Here is a 21804-nt window from a genome sequence, read left to right on the forward strand (position 1 = left end):
TCAAGGTGCACCAACCACCTGCAGCATGCCTTAGGAAGCCTTCAGGTGTGTAAAAGGGATGTTAAAGGTATGCATGTGAAGCTGTTTTTTAATTGTGGGAGGAGAGTCTCTTGATATTGGTGCATGCTCTTGGGCTGCCAGCAGAGCAAAGTGACGGTACACAAAATGACACAGGCAGCACGCTCACGCGGCGATGCTGCGCTCACAGGAAGGACACAGGAGAAAAGAGGAGAGGCAGAGAGGGGAGCAGATGTTTCAAGTTTGAGGAAGTAAACTGATTGAGATGAGGCGTCACCTCAGACTACTGGTGACTGGGAGAGGGAGGGAGACAGAAAAAGCAAGAGGAAAAGGAAAGTGAGAGAGGATGTGGGGGGGGGGGGAGTGGGAGGCTAGGTGAGGTATGATCACACTTCTGTAGAAAGGTAGGACGCCTGAAATGTGTATCCACAAGCAGGTAAGATGTTGCAAAAAAGGTGGAAGTTGACAGAACGTGTCTGTCAAGCTCTCAGATGTGTCAATCACAAGAGCGGGTGTGTGTGGGCAGGAATTAGAGGTGGGAACCGGCGGGTCCCTGGCGATGTGATGTTATATCAATATTTGGGTCACGATACAAATATACTGCAATCCTTTATATATACTGACTACTGATATTCATACTCATCTTCATTGGACATAAATTGATAGTTCACTCAGAAACTATCAGCATTTACTCGCCCTTTTGTCATTTCAAACCTGCATGACTTTCTTCCACAGAAGAAAGTTGGTAACCGAACAGCACTGGACCCCATTCACGTCTATTGTAAGGACACAAAACAAAAAAAAAATGCACGTGAATGGGGTCCAGTTAACAACATTCTTTGAAATATCTTCTTCTGTATTCTGTGGAAGAAAGAAAGTCATGCTTATTTGAAAGGACAAGAGGGTAAATGAGTAAATAATAAATTTTGGGGTAAACTATAACTTTAATATTAAATTAAATGTGTGTTAGCTGACTTAAAGCGATAGTTCACCCAAAAACTAAAATGTACTTGTTATCTGGTAATCAAAACCTGTATAACTTTCTACTGCAGAATGGTAATCGTACTCATTGACTTGCATGTTTCGCGTCTGTACAATAGAAGTGAATGAGTACCACTGTTGTTCATTATCAACATCAAAATACCTTTTTTTTCCAGAAAGTCATACAGGTTTTCAAATGACAAGAGGGTGAGTAAATGATGACAGAATTTTCATTTTGGGGTGAACTTACCCTTTAAGGCTGCTATATTTGGGCATCTCACAGATTTGCTCTAAATTATGGCCTGTAACATTGAAATATATTCATGTAGAAATTCATGTTGGTGTGATAATATCAGTACAGTATCATGAACTAAAAAAAACTGTATGAATTGCCAATTTGTCCCACAACCTTATTACGAATTCCACATACTGTACATTCAACAACGGCATGCTCGCGCACGCTTAAATGCACACAGATGCTTTTGGCACACGAACACGTATGAATATGCATAGTGGAACGCGCTGGTGAAACATGGGCGGCGGAGAAATCAAATTCGTGTGATTTCCACAGCTGCCAAACAGTGAGCAAAAAGCACAAAGCTAAATTGTTATGTTTAACGCGGCAGGAGAAGAACACGTAGTCTACTGCTCACCCAATTAGTAAATTCAAGTCAAATGATCAACAACTATTAACTATTTGTCACAATGAAACTAAACACCGGGCTTTTGCTAACAAAACGCAGTCATTTCCGTAATTGCTTTATATCAGTTCATTGCATCAATCTGTTGCATTCCATAATAAAAAAATATAGAAAGAAAACCGGGAGGAGAATCATGTAGGAGATTTAGATTTTTTTTCATTGTTTTGCTAAAAACGCATTGTGTATACTAGCAAATTCTAACCTAAAAGAGAGAGCCTAAAATATCAAAGTCTTATAATAGTCTTACTCGTCATGTATCAAAGCGGACAGATAGTGTAGCTTTTTAATGATTGCTTCTTAATCTGGAGAAGAAAGCAAAAGACGCGGAGCGCACTAGCGCTAATGCTAGAACTCCTTTGTGAAATCGCTTCAATTTTCCTGAAAGTCTGATAAAGGTTAATGCACAACTCCCTCTTCATTATTCAAAGACGTCATCAATCTTTGAAGAGGGGTGAAAAAAATAATAAAATAACAACGGCTCTTAAAATAATCTGCCTCAATTCCATAATTAATCTCCTCCAGTTTTTCTGACAATTATGATGTTAATTAACCCAAAATTCCCTCCATGGCGATGGGGAGAGACATACGATCCGCCTTTTCAGTCTCACATGCAGCATCTATCTCGACCATCAGTATCTTCAGAGAGGAGGAGAGAGAGCGGATGGGGGATGAAAGGGGAGAGTCTCAGCGTGGTCCAAATTGGATTGTGTTGGCCTGAGATTGGGCAGGCTGGATGGAGTTAGGCTGTGAATGAATGGTGACGGGTCATGTGAGATGGGAAAGAGAATGGGTGCATGGGAAGAATCAAGGTTGAAGGTGAAATCAGGCTAGTTAATAGAGGAATAATTGGGTGCTAAGCGCATTCGTGAACTTTACACGAAGGAGAAAATGAACATGAGACCGCATGGCGCATAGATTAGATTGCTAACTAAAAAAGAAAGAAAAATACACGAATGCTCAGACTGCGAATACACACTGTGTTTTGGTACCTTTCTTAAGACGGATGCAGAAGGCTCAGTAGGACTAGAAGAATATATCAGGCGCCACAGCTCCAGTATCGGCTGTCAAGGTTGGGGAAGGCTGGGAAGTTGCTGAGGCTCGGAGCATTGCGCCGTTTGTTCTGTGAAATTACTCACAGGCCCAGCTCGTTAATCTACACTACAGTGTGCTGCTGCAGCAATTATTACTTAAAGAATAACAACACCAAGGGAGGAAGCATATAAAACAAGTACAGAGGAATCGTTCAGTTAAGCTCATATACTGCAGCTAGGGCCACAAGCCAAAGAAACAAACAACAAGCGATGGAAAATATCATCCACCTGGAGCACATCTAAAAAGTTTCACCCAGCGCTCTCTACATTCCTGAAAAACACAATTAAGTCATCAATACCTTTTGGATTTATTACCCTAGCTAACCTTGCTCTGGATCTCCACTCAATCCTTTCGTGAATATGGGACAGATGGGTTCATATTGTAATTGCAATGTGTCAATAACACCCCTTCCACAAGCATACGTTTAGAAAAACACAACAAGAACCAAAGAACAAAATGTGTAATTGTCCACGACAAGCTTCAAGACTTAAATGAAGGGGAATGAAAGGGAACCTAATTGTTTGTTGGCCTTTATTGAAGGAGCAAGACCTGCAGTCCTGGTCTCGGCTGCATGGTGAAGAGTTAACAGAGCAATCAGACCTGCAGCCGAGGCCTCAGCTGCGTAGTCAAGTGTTAAACAATGGAACAGCTGTTGAGAGCGATGTCTGCACTTCCAGAAATAGAGCTGTTCATTTCACCTGTCTGTCTCACACCTGTGTGCAGGGAGTGAGAGATTGTGCCGGGGCAGACTACGGCAGCAAATAAGGGTAGGAATGCAGGAGAAGCGACGGGCAAACCGCCAAACACACACACACATACACACACACACGTAACACGCACACTGGCAGAGGAAACAGTTGAGCGGACTTACCGATCATATGATTGGCAACGTGGATCTGGATCTCTCGTTCCGTCTCGAAAGTCATTTGGCATTTGATGCACTGATACGTCTTCTTCTACAAGGGAAAACACAGGATTGGGATTCACATTGAACAGGCTTTTTAAAATCTGAACACACTGCTCGCAAACACCAGGCAGAGATTCTCCTATCTGTTACATTGAGCTGAGACAAAAGCACAGGTAAAGATTGAGCGTCCCTGGAAGTTCACTGTCAATATCTAGTGAAGCGAACAGCTTGTACAATAGCCCAGCAGGATGAGGCTGCTGAACCCTCTGGGGCCAGTAGTAATGTAGCCATGAATTCACACATCTCTCTTTGACTCAGAACACTTTGGGAACACAGGGAACTTAGGCTATACAGTAAAAATACTGCCAGAAAATGGTTGCTGGCAATGTCTCCTCTTTTCAAAAGAAATTGCATAAAATTCTTCTTTGAACTGCCAAAAGAAAAGAGATAATAGGAAAAGAAACAAGGTAGACAGAAGACACATTGGAGAACTAGAAAGCGAAAAACTAAGATGATCTTAGAGGTATCCTAAGCAAATACACAACCATTTTTTAACATACGATTTTATCAAAATGCCTGGTGCTTGTTGACAATGGCTAAGAGTAATCTATGATCTTCATATTCGAAGGATCAAACTGACAAAAGAGAAGAATACATTTTAATATCCTGTCAAGCTAAATAACATTGAACTGAGAGAGAGAGAGAGAGAGAGAGAGAGAGAGTAAAGATAACATACAGTGGCCTTTAAAAGCACTTGGACACCTAAAGGGATAGTTCACCCAAAAACTAAAAGGTATTTTAATACGTTTTTTGGTAAACTACACCTGTAATTAATTTCTAAAGGGTCACTGACTAAAGAAATTTAAGGTTACAAGATTTCAAGTTCGGTCATTTGCTTCAGAGGAAACTTGCAAAGTTAGTTTCAGATAATGTTTATCTATTTGTGTTTGAAGATGCCACTTGTTTTCACATTCTGCATAGAACACAACTACAATCATATTTTTTAAGTGTGTCTTAAAGGGAAAGGGACTTCACCCAAAAATGAAATTCTATCATCATTTACTCACATTCGGGTTGTTCCAAATGTGTATAAGTGTCTTTGTTCTGATGAAGACAGAGAATGATATTTGAAATAATGCTTATAACCAAACAGATCTCAACACCCATTGACAACCATAGTAGGAAAAAAACAATGGTGGTCTAAAGTGCCCCAGAACTGTTTGCTGTCTTACATTCTTCAAAATGTATTCTTGTGTGTTCAACAGAACAAAAAATGACAAAGTAATTTTTCCTTCTATGGTAGTCAATGGGTGTTGAGATCTGCTTGGTTTATAAGCATTATTCCAAATATATTTCTCTGTTTTCATCAGAACAAAGTAATGTATACACATTCGGAACAACTTGAAGGTGAGTAAATGATGACAGAATTTTCATTTTTGGGTGAAGTATCACTTTAACTGTATAAAATTGTCCGGACTCACTCGAGTGTATCATTACTGTGAGATTTTGCCACTTACTTTAGGGATAGGTGAAGCATCTGTGACTTTCTTTGCTCCACTGGTCTCAGGGCTCATCTCTGGATGATCCATCTGAACATGGTTTTCCAGGTCGTCCATGGTCTCAAATTTGACTGCACACTCTGGGCACCGAAGTCCAGATGAGTTCTTCTCCCCAGCCTCTTGTGGGGTGACAACAACACTTGGAGACTGGCCATTTGTGCCCCGACTCATGCAGCCAGCGCAAAGGCCATAAGGCAGGCCATTGACGTCTATCTTGACCAGCTCCTGCTTATTCCTGAAGTCTTTGAGACATAGGGCACATTTATAAAGTTTGTAGGTCTGCAGCTGGCCATTGGGAGACGATGAGGCTGATCCTCCACCTGCTCCACCACTGACGCTAGATGAAGAGATCTTCTGCATGTGAAAAGTTCCATGGATCTTTAGTTCCAATGTTGAGGTGACAGTTTGCATACAGACAACACAGCGGAAGCCTGTGAGGGAGTTCCTCAGGTCAGGGTGCATCTGGCAGTGCTCAATAAACTCCTCCTCACTCTGCAGGGGCATCTTACAGATACGGCAGGTGCCTGTGTCCAAGCTCTTGCTGTGGGTGACCTTGTGCTCTGTGAGAGTAAGCAATGAAGGGAAACGTTCACCGCAGATAGGGCACATGTAGTGTTTTGCCGGGCCACGGTGCGTCTGGGCATGTTCCCTCAAGCCATTCTCTGAAAAGAAGGTCCGCGAGCAAACATTGCACTTGTGGTTACCCTTAATGAAATCTGCCTTCTTTTTTCTCGTCCCCGCATCATCTTCACCTGGTCTAATGTTGTGGTCTCGAAGGCGGTGATTTTGGAGCAGAGACTCCATGGTATAGGCAGCACCGCATATGTCACAGGCATACATTGGTTCTGAGGCATCCAGCTCTTCTTCACCACCACTGGCTTCATGGCTGTTGGCCGTTTCCTGACCGCCTCCTTTCAAAAGCATGTTCTGCAAATCCGCCTGCTCAGCAGCAACAGTCGATCCTGCTGCTGAACGTTTAGAACTTTGAGTCACCCCGTTGGGTGTCCCATTTTGGCTTCCTCCATTTCCATTGCCATTTCCTCCATCAAAAATGCAATGCTTCTCTCTGAGATGTCTCTCCAACAGGGCAATAGCGTGGAACGCCTTCCCACACAAGCGGCAGTTATACTTTTTACTGTGGGTAGTGATGTGGCACTGTAGTTCTACTTCCGTGCCAAAGGACTCACCACAAAATATACACTTCCGTGCTTTTCCAGTTGCCCCTGGTCCAGTGGAATGACCCAAATGACTGTGCTTCACATGTAGCTGCAGGTCACTCTCTTTCCTGAAGTCCCAAGCACATGCAGTGCAGCGGTACATTTTCTTCTCGTTGCTGTGCTTGACGGCCAGGTGAACTTGGATGGACACCTTGGAATCAAAGACTTCTTGACACAGCGTGCAGTGGTACAGCACAAAGGTATGCATGTCTAACAAGTGTTTTTGTAGATCATCAACAGAAGAGAACTGTTTGTCACAGCTCTCACAAACATACTGTGTGGAGGTGGTGGTGTAGTGTATTGTCAAGTGCTGAAGCAATGCCTCTTGGGAATCAAAGTCCTCTTTGTTGCACTGCGGGCATGACTGTCTCCTCAGCAGCAGTTCCAGATGGGACTTGAGATGGGCTTGGAAACCCTCAAAGCTATTGAATCGAAGGTCACACTGATTGCAGGGAAAGTCTCCATTAGCAACAGCTGGAGTAGTATCCCCAGTTACTCGATGACGTTTAGGGGAGGATATCTCCACATCAGATGAGGCCGGGCTCAAGTCTGCCACTTTGACTTTGCGCTTGTTATTGGCGAGTGGGATGTTCTTATGATTTTCTTTGATGTGTTTAGTAAGTTTGAGGAGAGAGCCAAAGATGGGAGAGTTGGTGCAGTAGGGGCAAGAGTACACCTCCATGAAAGACTGTGAGGCCTGCAAAACCGGAGACTCCATCTTGGTTACTCCACTACCACTGTTGCAATGGGTCTGCTGAATGTGCTCCGTGAGGGATGACTCTGTAAGGAAGCCCATAGAGCACTGGTTGCAGAAGAAAGCATGGTTGCCCTCCAATGTGGTGGATCCAGCAACCACACCTCCAGGTAAGCAGTGAGAAACACGGATGTGCTCTTGCAGGCTGTTGATGTCTGCAAACATGTCAGGACAGTAGTTGCAATGAAAGGCTGAAATGTTACTGAACTGCAGAAGGGGAAAGTTAGATGCAGAGCTCCCGCTCGATCGATGTGCTTTACGAACATGCTCATTGAGGTTATAGAGAGTAGGCAGGGTTTCCAGACAGAACTGGCAGGTGTGGCTCTGCTGAGGTTTGTCTGCATGGATGGTCTTCAGATGAATCTCCAGGACAGCCAGGCTGTTAAAATCTTTCTTTGAGCAATATGGACAACTGTAGGTCACTTTGCCTGACCAGCTTCCGTCATCATGGTCAGAAGATGGGGCAAGCTTACGTCTGCTTTGTCCAGGTTTCAGGGTGGAGTCTGGGGTCGATCCTCTTTCTAAGGAGGCACTGGAATCAGGTGTAGCGCTGCTCATAGATGCCACGCTACCCAGGACTGGATCAGGACTGGCACTATGGTTACTGGAGTCCGGCTGCCGGTGACTGTCAAGATGGCAATAGACGTCCTCTACAGATGAGAACTGCTCGGCACACATTGGGCATTTGTGTTTTTTGTTGGCGTGCGTTCTGTCAATATGGGTGAGCAGAGTGCCTTCATCAGTGAAGATTTCAGGGCAGTGGATGCATTGCAGTTCTGCACGGTCTGAGAGCTGCGGGTGCTGTGTCAGTACATGTTTTTCAAGTTCATCTGTCTGACTGAACGTTTCCTCACAGTAATCACACATGTACAGATCCTGGTCCTGGTCAGCTACATCACTGTTAGATCCATCACGTTTCCCCTGATCTTTCTTTGCCAGATGTTCCTTGTTCTTCCGATGCGCTTGCATATGGCTCTGCAGAGAGGAGGTCGAGGAAAAGCCCCGCTTGCAAATGCTGCACTTGAATGGTTTGCTGGAGCTGTGCGTCTTGAGGTGGATCTTAAGATGATCGCTTCGTGAAAAAGCTGCCTCGCACTCCTGGCAGCTGTACTTTTTGTCACCGGTGTGCAGCTTGACGTGGCGATCGCGGCTGCGTTTATGTTTGAACAAACGACTGCAGAAGGTGCACTTGAAGGGCAGCTTGTCACTGTGGATCTGCTCGTGGCGCTTCAGGTAGCTGAGGCGACTGAAGGACTTGTCGCAGAACTGGCAGGGATAAGGCAGGCCAGAGCCCCCTTCTTCCTCCCCTGTGCCCATGCCCATATCGCAGCAGCCGTCCCCTAGCATCTGTGACGGCGATGCCACGTCTTTGCTAGAGGGAGAGGACGCCACCCAGGAGAGCCCCGGGTCATCATCACCATCTGCAATGCAAAACACAGACAGAATTAAAATGTTAAAGAGGCAGAAAAAATATCAAAATAGAATCAAAGAACTAAAGACAGCAAACCCCAAAGGAATTGAGAAATAAGGACAAAGATGTATTTTTTATCCTCTTATCCTCCCTCAGCAAACAAGCTCATCCCCATATCCCCCAGATTTGGATCTGCTTTATCGTATTTTCATTATGGTTACCAGATTGAAAAGCTTCTCAAAATTGATTAGAACAAATTCAAAAAGGATGGGCCTCTTACTGGACAATGCATACAAAATCATAACATTGTTTTTTCCGTTGTTTGTGTGTTGTTCTTAATTCTGTCCTGCTTTGTGCAATCTGATGTGGTCTGACACAGTCCACACGTCATCTATTTAGCATCTTAACTAGCAGCCTCCAAAGAAAAGCGAGGGAGAGATCTCATGACTTATTGAGCAGGGATGCTGCAAGCACAGAGTCCCACTGCGGCGCAGACAAACACAGAATTTTCTATCACTGCACTGTTTGTTTGCTTTATTTTCACTAAGTTGTATGTTCATTCTTAATGTGCTGAAAAAAGCCTCTGGTATAACAGATTCCTACAAAAAAAAACTGTATGTTTACAGAGGATAATACTAACTCCACATCCCCGAAAACTCCATCTGTACTCACAAGCCAAATGTAACAATGGCCTCTAATAATGTGTTTTCTAATTGGAAATGAAAACCCCACTGAAACAGAGTCACAAGCTACGACCTAATGTGCTGGGGAAAAGATAAAGAAAAAAGAACAAAGAAAAGTGCATCACCTCAGCGTGTATTGTAAAAACTAATAACTTCAACTCCATATGGCAGTTGTAGGATTTTACTTCCGCCCACTACTCTCCCATTACACAAAGGTGAGCACAGCAGAATTTGTAGAAAATAAATTCAAGTGATGAATCGATCCACTTTAAAATGTAGGTGCTGTGCAGAACAAATAAATCTCCATGGGGGTTTGTGGGTAGAAATTTGTAAAACCATGAATTATGAATTTGGCTCAAAGCAAGGAAATGAATTCAAAGTAAGTAAAGAAAAAAGTTAAAAATAGAGATATCAGAAAAAGAGAAGGAATGTGACATAACAGAGAAAGGCTTACACAGAAGGACAAAAAAGAGAAGAAAAGCAAATAAAGGAACCTGACAAGTAGAGTATATCTGTGAAAATGATAATTCTTTTCTAAAGCTTCTGGCCACCTTGTGACCTATTTTGTGTTTATTTATATGTAAAGCCAACAGGATGGCAATTGTGTTTTCATAATGTACTGGGAGTAAACATCAAAACTGGAGTCTTTAAGAGTGTTGACATTGTTTTTTGTGTCACTGTCTGCAGACAAAGAGTTGAATAAAAGCAATCCCCTTTAACTCTTTAGCCACCCCTCCTTCAACTACAGAGCCCTCCTCGCTGTTCTGTTCTCATGCTTTTGTGTTCGTGTCAGGACAAGAGTCATCTCAACACAACCTAAAACCCGTGCAACACGGGAGAGGAAGTGTTGCAGTGGCCCACTGAAAGAGTGAGGATGAAAAGGCCGTAAGGGACTTAACCATGGTGAATTCTTTGGCTGCACAATAAGACGTGGCCCCTGACAGGTCTTTCTGTGATCCAGCCACTGTTGAGGTGAGAGGGGCAGGGTGTGGAGGTGGCGGTGAGGGGGGGTGCCGACTGACAGGTAGGCCATCCTGCTGAGACACAGATATGTACCACAGTGCAAGAGATACAAAGAAACACTTGCCAGAGTTCAGAGTCAGAAAAAAAGGAGTGGAAAAAAGGCAGAGGACAGAAAAGAACAGAACATAAAAGAATAAAAACCTCCTGGCACATGTGGTCATTCTGGCGAATTATAAATCTATTAATGCTAATGCAATCCCTCTGACTGCGACAGAATGTGAGAAATCACTTTTGAGAAAGAGGGAGATTATAGTCATTAAATAGCCTTAATCCTCAGAAGTGTGGCTGTCGGAAAATGGAAGATCACATGGCTTTTAGGGGGCTTTTGTCATCCGTCCGCCGGGGGACTTGGCAAGAGCGCTAAACAGAGTAAGAAATTTCAATGAAAAGTTAAATTAGAAAAGAAACAGAAAGAAAAGTGAGGGGGGAGGGAGAGAGAACGAAAAAAAGAACTGGCGGCCGGAACGGGCGCAAAACACGCGGGCTCCTTCAGCGCTAGCTCCTCTCGCCCGCTCATTCCACATTTACAGGCTTGACTGAATGGCCCTCCCTCCTCTTTTAGGATTTCTCTTTCTCTCTCTGACAGCTTGTTTCTCACTTGTTCCACATTCCGTCCCCAAACTTTCTTTCATGTTGTGACTCATTACCGAATTAACAGGCTGCTCTGGTGGTTGCCACTGGCGCTGGCCTACTCCTCGCCAGGCTGTCCCATGTGGAGGGGTGGAGCACAGGATGGAAGGATATAGCGAGGGAGGAAAGAATGGGAAGACGGCACTGGCAGAAGGACACATTCTGATGTCCAGGGTTAGGTCTGCCACCCTGCCTTGAACGGGGCCTGGTAATTGGGACCATGATAAAATAAACACATGGTGATAGAAGCAGCCACCCCAGTACATAATCTACAGATATTTCAAGAAGATTCAAGAGCAGACCCCCCTCCTTCCCCAGACCCATACGCCTCCACCAGACTGGACCACGCTGAACCACATTGGGCCAGTTAATGGGCTAGCCAAAGCGCTGGCATGCCGGGCCAGAAACATGGTAGAAGGCGGTAATGAAGACGCGCTCGGTCTGATGTCTGTCCTTTCCTCTTTATCAGACACAAGGACAGATAGCGGATTCAAAAAAGAGAACCCCTCCATCTCTCCAAACACCAAAGCAGAGCAGTGCTGTGGATTTTGTGAATGCCCCTACCAGCACGAGCCAAACGTCAGAGCCAAAACCAGCTAGTATGTTCATTAGAGCTTGGAAGCGTATATACAGCAGACCCAACACTTATGACATACAGCACTGCTGCTCCCCTTCTGGAACATCACACCATCCAAAAACAATACAGCAGATCCAGGATGATTAACACACTGAAATTTATACTACTTAGGAGACGGTGTTAAATATGCTCACTTTGACAACAACCAACACAAAGACTTAACCAGTTTCATATTTATTCCAGCATTCAAACATCATTTTAGCCCTATAGCTTGACAAATATAGGAAAACTTTCAGTTTTTACCTGATAAATCTTGCCATACATCTAACTTGGACAACATTGCAATAATCTCCCTTTGTATTATAATGTTTCTTAACTGGAATTGGTGAGAAGCCGGCTACTAAATCACACTTTGCTTAAGTCCCTGTAAGTAAAAACAAACATTCTTCAGAGTGTAGTCATGGAAGGCCAGAGAGTTTGGCACCCAATAATCATTTATATTAAATCAGTTCATCACAGTCAGAATGATGTATGTTAGTGCTAGAAAAGCTTGAAACCCTGACATGCCTCTGCAAAGCACAGATTTAAAAAAGGCTGGGTTTTCAAGCGTACTCTCAAAATCGATGATATATTGGGAGGAAAATGATGAGACATCAACACATTTATTCCTTTGAGCCCTCAAGCTATGCAAACTATGATAGTAATGGCCAGTATATTTAAATTGGACATAAACACAAATAAGACTAAGAGGGATAGACTTCATATCAAAGTGATAGTTTACCCAAAAATGAACATTCTTGTATAATTGACCATCATGTAATTTTAAACATGTATGCTTTTCTTTTTTTCAGAACATCTGTACTGACAAAGTTCAAGAACGGAGAACAAATACGGTTTACTGGGTGTTATTTAAAAGCAATACTAGAATCATGACCTAACTTTTAACTGTGCATTAACTTGTGTCTTATCACCTACTAACATTCCACATCCCGACCTCTCACCCCTCATCTACCTCTTCCACCTTTATGCCTGGCCCCCAGCCCAAACTTCCACCTATCCCAGCAGCCCCCAGGCCCCCTGCCCAGCTCACAGCCCCTTCCCTCTGGCCTTCTGCCCACAGCCCAGGGCAGGAGAGACACACTGTAGGGGGCAGAAAAACAACTTCCACCCGAGCTCCCACAGGGCAGCCCAGCATGTCTGCCAGACAGGCCTGAAGCAAGAGCCAGGGGAAAACAACTTCTAAAAGATCCTTCACTTATTCAGTGCAGATGACTTGATTTTATAGGTCAGTGATTCTCCAATCGCTGTCTTTAACTTATAAAATAAAAAAAAATCAATTTTGGAAGTTTAATTCATAAAACAAAGGAATGGAAACGTTGCTAGGTGCCTGATGTGTATGTCTTCACCTGCTTATCTCTCGTGTGCACTTTTCAGGGCTTCTCACAGAGACCTCCCTTCTTTCCCATCTTCCTTCCTCTCCCCTAGGCAACAACGCTGTCATAACCAAACACAACAGAGGACAAAGCTTTGTTGCTAAGAGGGTAAGAAAGAGTGAGAGTAAGGCAGTACGAGGACAAGGGGGGGGGTGGCACACAGGAACTGACCACATGGCCAGCAGTCCTATGGGACCAGTCTTTGAGACCAAACACCTGTTTACTGATACTGAAATACACACACAAAACAAACTTCTGTCTTTCTCCCCTATACTGTTCTACCCTGTTCCTTTAGGTTTTTGATGCTGACACACTCAAGTACCGGACCCCACTGATGCTCAAGGGGCCCGGTCTGTCAGGGGCTCGGTCCTAGTGGACACACAAACACGCAAATGTGCACAAACTCATGTTTGTTGTTCCTAACGGTCCCTGCTCCATCAAGCTGACACTCTCCAGTCTGTGCTTGCAACACCCTTGGCACTGCTCTCGGTACCCTACAGGGGGCTCGAGGGACACAGTCTGTTAGGGGTCTTTTCCTAAAGGACACACGGATGCACACATACACATGCCAAGGTGATGTCATCGTGTAGCCAGTCTGTGAGGAATCATAATCCCGGAGGTAACCCATGTATTTACACTGACATATACCCTCACGGACGTACACAACGCGGTGGCACATACACACGGGGGTGATGTCACAGGACAGGCTGTCTGTCAGGGGCCGGAATCCTAGAGGACACACACGCTTGCTGCCCACGGCCCATATGGAGTTGTTGGCGCCCAAAAGCGTCCGAGCAGCCGGACTCATTCCCAGGGCAGAAGGTGAGGGGTAGGGGGTTGGGAAGGCAAGGACAGCTGACAGCCTGCCCCATCTCCCCTCTGGCGACCCCCAGGTGAGGAAGAGGGGGGGGAAATGGAACACGGCCTGGAGACTGACCACTCACTCACCTCTAGAGACCACAGAAAACTGCACAGATGGGTGCAGTGCTGTTATCACAACAAGAGATATTAGCGAGAGCATTGGATATCCAAATCGGAACCGGAAATGACCTAAGGTAGTCTTGAACTTGTGTTGCACATGAGCATCACCAATGTGACAGATCACCAATGTGACAGAAAGCTTTTACTATTAACCAAAACTTAGCGTCGCTAATCTATTTATAATTGTACCAAGAGGTCACACGCTGTGACGTTTTGATCTTCTATTGGCCAACACTCTCATACGACGCAAATTCATAAAAGAAAACAGCAACTATGATTGTTGCCCTGTAGACTTCTATGAAAAGTAGATTTCTGTCAAATAAGTCATTTTGGTTTCAAACTGAGGGGTATATCCAATGCTAATTCGACAGCATGCAACAGATGCTTACTTTATACTTCATTTGTATTTACCTGCAACATTATTTTAGACAACATTTTGTGACGATAAAGTTGCTGCATACTCAATTAAAAGCCTCCAAACATTTATAACTTACCGACGCTAAAAAGCCAGCAGTGTTTTAAACGGGGATGATTTACACGCAAACCATTTTTAGGGGTGCAGGGGTGAATCGTAAGTACTTGGTATGTGTCAAACGGAGAGAGGGAAGGTGAGATGAAGGAGAGATAAAGACGGAGAGGGGTTGCGTGACGACAGGGGCACTGGCAGTGGTTAAGCTCCGTTTGACTCTTGTGTTGCTCAGCCTGCGCGAGCAACGGGGGCCCGAACTGTAAACAGCTGCAGATTAATTACATGTGAAGTGTACCAAAACAAGCCTCTTCACAACTCCAGCATCAGAAACGAGATGTTTGCCTTCAGACGCTCTCTTTTCTCAAAGTTTACATCACTTTGCTGTACTTTCCACATTTGGCTGAATGCAAGTGTAAACCATAATGATGTCACTGAATGTTTGAGGTAAAAGTGTGTGTGTGAGAGTTGCTAGCTAGCGTCACTAAAAAGAACATGCAGTGACTGACAGTGACTGACAGTCGGTTGCTAACATTCTTCCAAATATCTTTCTTTATATTCAACCGAACACAAAAATGTATACAGGTTTGGAACAATTCATGACAGAATTTTCCTTTTTGTGTGAACCATCCTGTTTGCCAGCTTTCCTCTACCTCAGTGGTTAGAACATGGCGTTAGCAACACCAAGGTTATGGGTTCGATCACAGGGGATTGCACATAGTCAGAAACAAATGTAATACAATGCAATGTAAATCGCATTGGATAAAAGTTTCTGCCAAATGCGTAAATGTAAATTGTAAAGCTGCAATACATAGGTTTAGCCTCTTTATCGCCATAAAATTGCAAGTTACTTTTTGGAGTTGTACTGTAAGCTACTTTTCTTTTAAACATAGTGTAGCTCCTACCACTTTTTTATATAAACTGTAGCATGACAACTACTTCAAATTATGAGTAGCTTTTAAAGCTTCAAAGCATAGCTTCCCCAACACTACAACACTCATTTAATGTCTCTCTCATTCATTCTTACCCTCTCTCCATCTATCTGTCCTCTGGTAGTCGTGTATTTCACAAGTTTTACTGGATGGGAGTGTACAGTTAGTCAGGTTCCTGCTGAGTACCGAGTCAATGGGAAGCAGCTGCCTGCTTGGCCATGCAGGAAAGCTGCATTAAACAAGCACTTTGTTCTCTTCTAGAGCCCCACTTACACACACCCACAAACATCTACCCCGCAGAACCCATAGGGAACTTTTTTGTTAGTAAACATTGTGACGCGTTTTTGTGGGCGGAGCATACGTGGAGGCAGAAAGTTTCCCCTGCCGCTTAACCAAAGTAGTAATAGCTTGTTTTTATGGCAATGACTAGAGAAAATCCGATTTAATTTCAATGTGTACAGTCAGTAACTGCCTGGGACTGTGAATGTTGTGAAAATCTGAACTTTAACAGAAAAAAATAGATTGGCCAACCTGTATACACTTACTCAATAGATGGACGAACTGTCAGCATTACCTTGCATACCAGTTAAGTGGTCTGACATCCAAACTCACATACCAGATAAAGAAACCAAGCGTGTATAGTAAAGGGAAACTGAGAGCGTATACATATTTAGATGCTTAAATGTACTCACAGTGGCAAACGGTACCAAATACAACTACCTGACATGAACCTACTCAATGTTTTCTCTTCCCAATTCTACAAATGCACTGATGAAAACTTTAGAAACAGCAACGGCAGACAGTTTCCTTTAGGTTTAGTCTCCGGTCGTTGGCTAACTGCTAACAAAGTTAGCTTATATGCACTGACAAGGGGAAATAACTTGACTTGTCCCCCGTTTTTGTGTTTAGGTGGGCAAACATTGTACGTATAGACACACACCCAAACCATAATCCATGCTAACAAAAGACAGGAGATTCTTTAACTGTAGGTGATATACAGTGTACGGTGAAAACGGCAGCATTTTTGAATATCATTTCAACTAGTCCACTCGTTTTATTGTGTTTAACTACAGCTGTGGTCGGTGTTCTTGTTAGGCAATGGCATCAGGTGTGTTCAAATAACAAATTAGAGACTGTATTTTGTCGATTGTGGCACTAAACAACACAACAAGATGATATTTTAAACTCCTTTTGTAGCCGAATCTGTGCTGGTTTGTATTGGCCGCCTCAAGTTTTCCCTTTGATTTGCCTCCAGCTCGCGCTGTGACGTCGGCCGTAAAGGGGTGTATATTATAAACCTCTGTTGCTGAGATCATGTGTTTACATGTGTGTTTATACGTGGGTAATGGAGAGTGAAAGTGTATTACAGATGGTAGAAAATAGAAAGGTGGATGTGTATAAATGTGTCTCTGATCATTTTTACTGTATCCACATTGTATGATATATCTGGTGTATGAAAAGTGTTAAGTCTCTGACCATCCATCTTTTCCCTGAACTCAATCAGCTAAACCTCATTGTTAAAAATAGTCATTGTGCCCGCAGGCTCCCGTACTACAAGAGGAGGCTAATGGAAAGCTCTTAATGCTTTCTAAAACATAATGTGTGTACACCCATAATGTGTGTGAGCCTGGATTATTTATCCTCTGCATTTACAAATATGCAGACATTTTTTTAACAATTAATTGTAAGCACAAGGCCCGAATTCATTGTAAAACTGCAGTGTGACTATAATAGCCATCGCTCTTAGCTTAACATATAACTGTCTCTGGGGCCTGACAGGTTAAGCACCTTATTTCTGATGAGTGTTTAATCCATCTCAAGCCTTCAAACAAGTGCTCCCAGTTGACGAGTTGATGCTACAATAATCCACTTATACCTGCACAAACCCACAGTGAAGAAGATGACCAGTGGAGCAGTGCAGGGCACTGCTGTGTAACTCCGAGGGCTACGTCCGAATCAAATGCCAAGTCAATTTAAAGGGTTTCTAATTTAAAGGGGAGAGAGAGAGATTACATTTGAGGGAGAGAAAGGAGGAACATGTTTGGGATATGACACAGGATGGATAAACTATCACCTCGTATGTGTCACATGCATGTGTGCACTGACCTAGGGCGTGTATATCGCCCCCTGTAGTCAGCTGAGTGTACTGCTGAGGACAACCCCAAATAAGTGTGTGGTTTTGGAATAAAAATAATTAAACAACTACAGCGGGGAAAACTCAATATAAAGTGTCAGGCAAAGGATAATGTATAGTCAGCCATTTAGTATTGCAATATAAGCCCAGACAGAACAATCTATGTAACATTACTATAAAACAGCTGACTGGACAATATCTCACTTATAATATGGAGCTGCTTACCAAATAAAGCAAAAATAACATGCATTGCCTTGAAACAGTCAATAATACAGTTTATGGGAAATTACACTAAAATATTTAAATGCAGAATGCAGCCACTGACCCAAAGTAAAGCAGGGAGCCATGTAATAATACATATTATCATTCTTCATTAAATTTATGCTATAAGGGGACAAGTTGGGAACATGGAACTGGGGGGGGCAACTGGGTGCCTCACGAGTCTACATCGCCCAAGGGACCCTCCACACATGCAGAAAGAGGCGGGTACCTCCTGCCCATGCTGCCACAGTGGGAGCTCTCGGGCCCTCCGGGGACCTCTAGAACTGAGAGGAACACCTGGACCTGCCATTAGTCACACAGACATACGGAGAGCCAGCGATCCACAGAGAAAGACATCCATACACACACAGGAACTACACAAACACGTGTAATGCACAAACAGTCGAGTAAACAGGAACTAGCACATGTGACGTTAATACACAAATCTGACTAGGAAACACACACAAGAGTTAATGAAAAGGTGTCATGAATATTAAGAGGCATAAAAATACAGGGCACTATAAAAACACGACAACACACATGTTCATGCACGCAGATACACGCTGCAAGGCAGGGTGAAGGAGACACCTGGACAGCAATGTGGTGAGAATAAGGACAGGATAATTACTGTGGTATTAAACTGTGCGCTCCCCAAGGCGACACCAGAGCACCCAGCCGGGGTTCAAGGACACGGGGAGAACTGCACCTCACCACTGTCATTACAACAGCATGCACTGTCTCTCTTCCTGTCTTTGCTCAACCTCTCTCTTAACTCTCTCTCTTACGCACACACTCACATAGAGCACATATAAACACAAACATCTGCACCTTACCACTGTCATTATTGCAGCACACACTGTTTCAGACTGTCTCGCTCTTCTCTCAAACACCCACAAACATACAAACACGAACAGCTGCCCTTAAAGTGATAGTTCACAAGAAAATTTACTTTTATACAAATATTTAATTCCTCTTTTAGATGGAACACAGAAACAGATGATTTATGCAAAAGCATCAAAGAAGCTGCTTTCATATATATATATATATAATTTTACTAATATCTAATTCAATTCATATTTTTCCTTTGTTTTCTGTGGAAAAGGGGTAATAAATGGTGATAAAATGATCGTTTTTGGGTAAGCTATTTTGTGTCCGCTGACCTTTAAGAAAGTACACATACGCTCAAAAACATACAGAGATGAAAAGAGAGAGATAGATCCTAACATGAGTCAAACTACCAAAAAATAAACACACAAACTTTCCACAAGCAAACGCTGAACTCAAAACAGACCCCTGTCTGGGATCTGTTAACAAAAGCTGATCTCTGGGCATACAAACGCCCGCTCTGATAGTGCCATATTATATTTGAGGTTTCTTCCAAAATCACACCAGCACCGAAACGCTATATGTGGCGTGGCAATTAGCCCAAAAGAATAGCCATATCATGGCACAGCAAATAGCAAATCAACCCAGCATTATGCTAACAATGCCATTACTTTACAAACAAACACAACCCCCACTTCCACACACGCGGGAGGCTATGGATCGCAGCTCGGCAGGAAACGCACTAAACAACGGACAATGCGGGACCGCCAACAGGTGAGCGCCGCTTATTCACTTTCTGTGTTTTCATTAGTGGATTATTATTTTTTGTTAAACCTATGCACTCCCTGACATATAAACACAATAATAACAAGCGTTAAGCTAACACCAGCATCCCCCGTATTGCATTTCTTTAGTACAAAAGCAAAGAGGGACGCCGGAGCGACCCAAGGAGTGGCCAACCATTAGCTTTGTGAGTTTATTCTGCTTTTAACGCATTGGCGGGACAAAAAGTGAGGTGCTTTTAATCAAGGTCATGAAGATGAAAAAACTAAATAAAATGAAACAAAGCCGAAAACAGAAAGGGGAAAAATCAGTATCAAGTTCAATGTGGTTGTCAACAAAAAAAGACCCAACTTTGAAACAAAATGGAGGGTGGGGAGAGAGAGAAAAGTCTCTTTGTGTATTAAAGAGTACACACTGTCTCCATCAAAGGGGGCTCAGCCGGGGGAAAAGAAGTGGTGGAGAAAAGAAAGAGAGGACGAGACAAAGGTACAGCGAGTGGGGAAAAAAATCTGCCCGACATGAAACAGATCAAAGGCAGTGGTCGGGTGAAAGGGAAGCCAGGGGGTCCAGTAATTACGGCCTACATCCGCTAATGCGAGAAACAGAGGATGGAGGCAATGTGAAAACTTCTCCAATCCATTGGCTCCTGGGGTTGCCTTTGCGCTAGTCCTTCACACACACACATCCACACTCTAACCCCTACCAGGACGTACAAACGCTGCCAGATCCTGTCCTGGTCCTTCCCCTTTTGCCAGCAAGGCCCCAGCCCATGCAGGGAGCCCTCCTGCTGGCCTATGTGGGGACGGCTGTCCACTGTGACTGCCCGCCTAAAAAAAACTTTTGTTGGGAACTTCTGGCATCGCCCCAGGGGCTGTTCTCTGGGAAGAAGAACCAAGCTGACCTTCAGACAGACACACATTGAAACGCTTCACAATAACAGACACACATCATATATCCACAAGTGGCATGTATAGGAAATGCACATGCTTATGCAAACAGGAACACAAACGCTTGTACAAACGCACATATTTATGGAGCCATGAATACAAATGGTTGCTCATACATACAGGCACAGACAATTGGGCACACAGTGTGGTAGAGGGCAGCCTGACGGGTGCGTGAGATCAATGGCGACCGCTAGCTGCTCGGACTCCACGGCAGAAAAAAGGATTGCAGTGGGACTAACAGTAAATGTGCAGCCCCATCCTGACATCAAATACTTCCCTGCCACCACTTTTTAATAAAGCAGGAGAACAGAAACATGAAAATGGCTTCGGTGATGGACGTGTGGCGGCTGTTGATCCGCCTTTCATGTTTCCCCTCCATCTCTCCTCCAACCTCCAAACCCCACCCCCACATACATTCATTCAATGGCAGACAATCAAATTCAACAGCTTTTTGACCTTTTATGAAGAAATCCAAAGAAGTCGTGGTGCTCTCAGTGATTTTGTAACCGACCTTAGTGATGACATAGAATTAGGTTTGTCCTTCAATGTAAGTCTATGAGATTTAGAAAAGTAATAAAAAAACTTCTCAACTCACTTTATTATTTGAGACACCGTTCATGCGTGTAACACAAATGGCAAGGGACAAGTTGCGCACAGAAGTGTAATACGTAGGGTTAGAGGTTTCTTAAAATTCCCAACCCCTTAAATTGAGCACAGGTAAGTCACAGCAAACACAACTAATTAAATAGACAGAGAGAGACAGAAAAAACATAACGCAGACGCACACACAACAGCATTCAGCCAATATGAAAGGGTGCGTTTCTGTCGCACAAGCTCATGCACATGCCCCAAAATTAAATTAATGTGAAAAAATTAAATTAAATCAAACCCCCAAGTGTTTTATTACTTACTAGTGTTTCCAGCCATTAAGAGACTGCATTACTAAAATTTTAATAATTAAGGACGTATGGGTAATATTACATCAAAAGAAAAAAAAAAAATCGTTCATGCCGTATTTCATTTGGAATGCTGTTGTCTCCTAAAAGTGTCTGTCAGGAGCCATTGATGTGTCTGAGGTGTGCGTTGAGAGAGGCAAACATACAGGCTCGGTCTATATCAGGCGTCCGTTCACAACAAGTAACAGCTCCTCTCCGCTTGTCCTTACTATACTCCCTTTCCAGCTCTGCAGAGTTCATTTCCAACTCTCCAAAGTTCTAAAACATCACATTCAAGATTTTTCATTGATTGCCGATTGAGGCCAAAATTAGATTTAAGTCTTGGCTCTGGCCTTCGGCGCAAACAGTGGAACAATTTCTCCTCGTCTATGAGCTATAGAGCCCTGCCAAGCTGCTCTGACATGCACATATCACATTTTTCGGGCTCTGGGGGAATGATGCTGCCTTGTCTACATCAGAAAGTTTATCCGTTCTGACCCAAACTTCAGAGCAACCTAATCACAGCACTATCACCAAACGATCCCTTTGCTATC

General features: G+C 43.6%; 1 protein-coding gene across 1 annotated transcript in view; it reads right to left on the reverse strand.

Annotated features, from left to right (window-relative positions):
* Positions 1 to 21804, reverse strand: part of znf423 (zinc finger protein 423) — a 135570-nt gene that overhangs the window by 65244 nt on the left and 48522 nt on the right. Inside the window, exons 4-5 of the mRNA XM_079466138.1 lie at positions 5217 to 8650; positions 3664 to 3748 (exon numbers count right to left, since the gene is read on the reverse strand). Coding sequence (XP_079322264.1) covers positions 3664 to 3748; positions 5217 to 8650 — 3519 coding nt within the window. The remainder of the gene's footprint in view (positions 1 to 3663; positions 3749 to 5216; positions 8651 to 21804) is intronic.

This window comes from Barbatula barbatula (genome assembly GCF_947034865.1).
Source record: "Barbatula barbatula genome assembly, chromosome: 10".
NCBI lineage: Eukaryota > Metazoa > Chordata > Actinopteri > Cypriniformes > Nemacheilidae > Barbatula > Barbatula barbatula.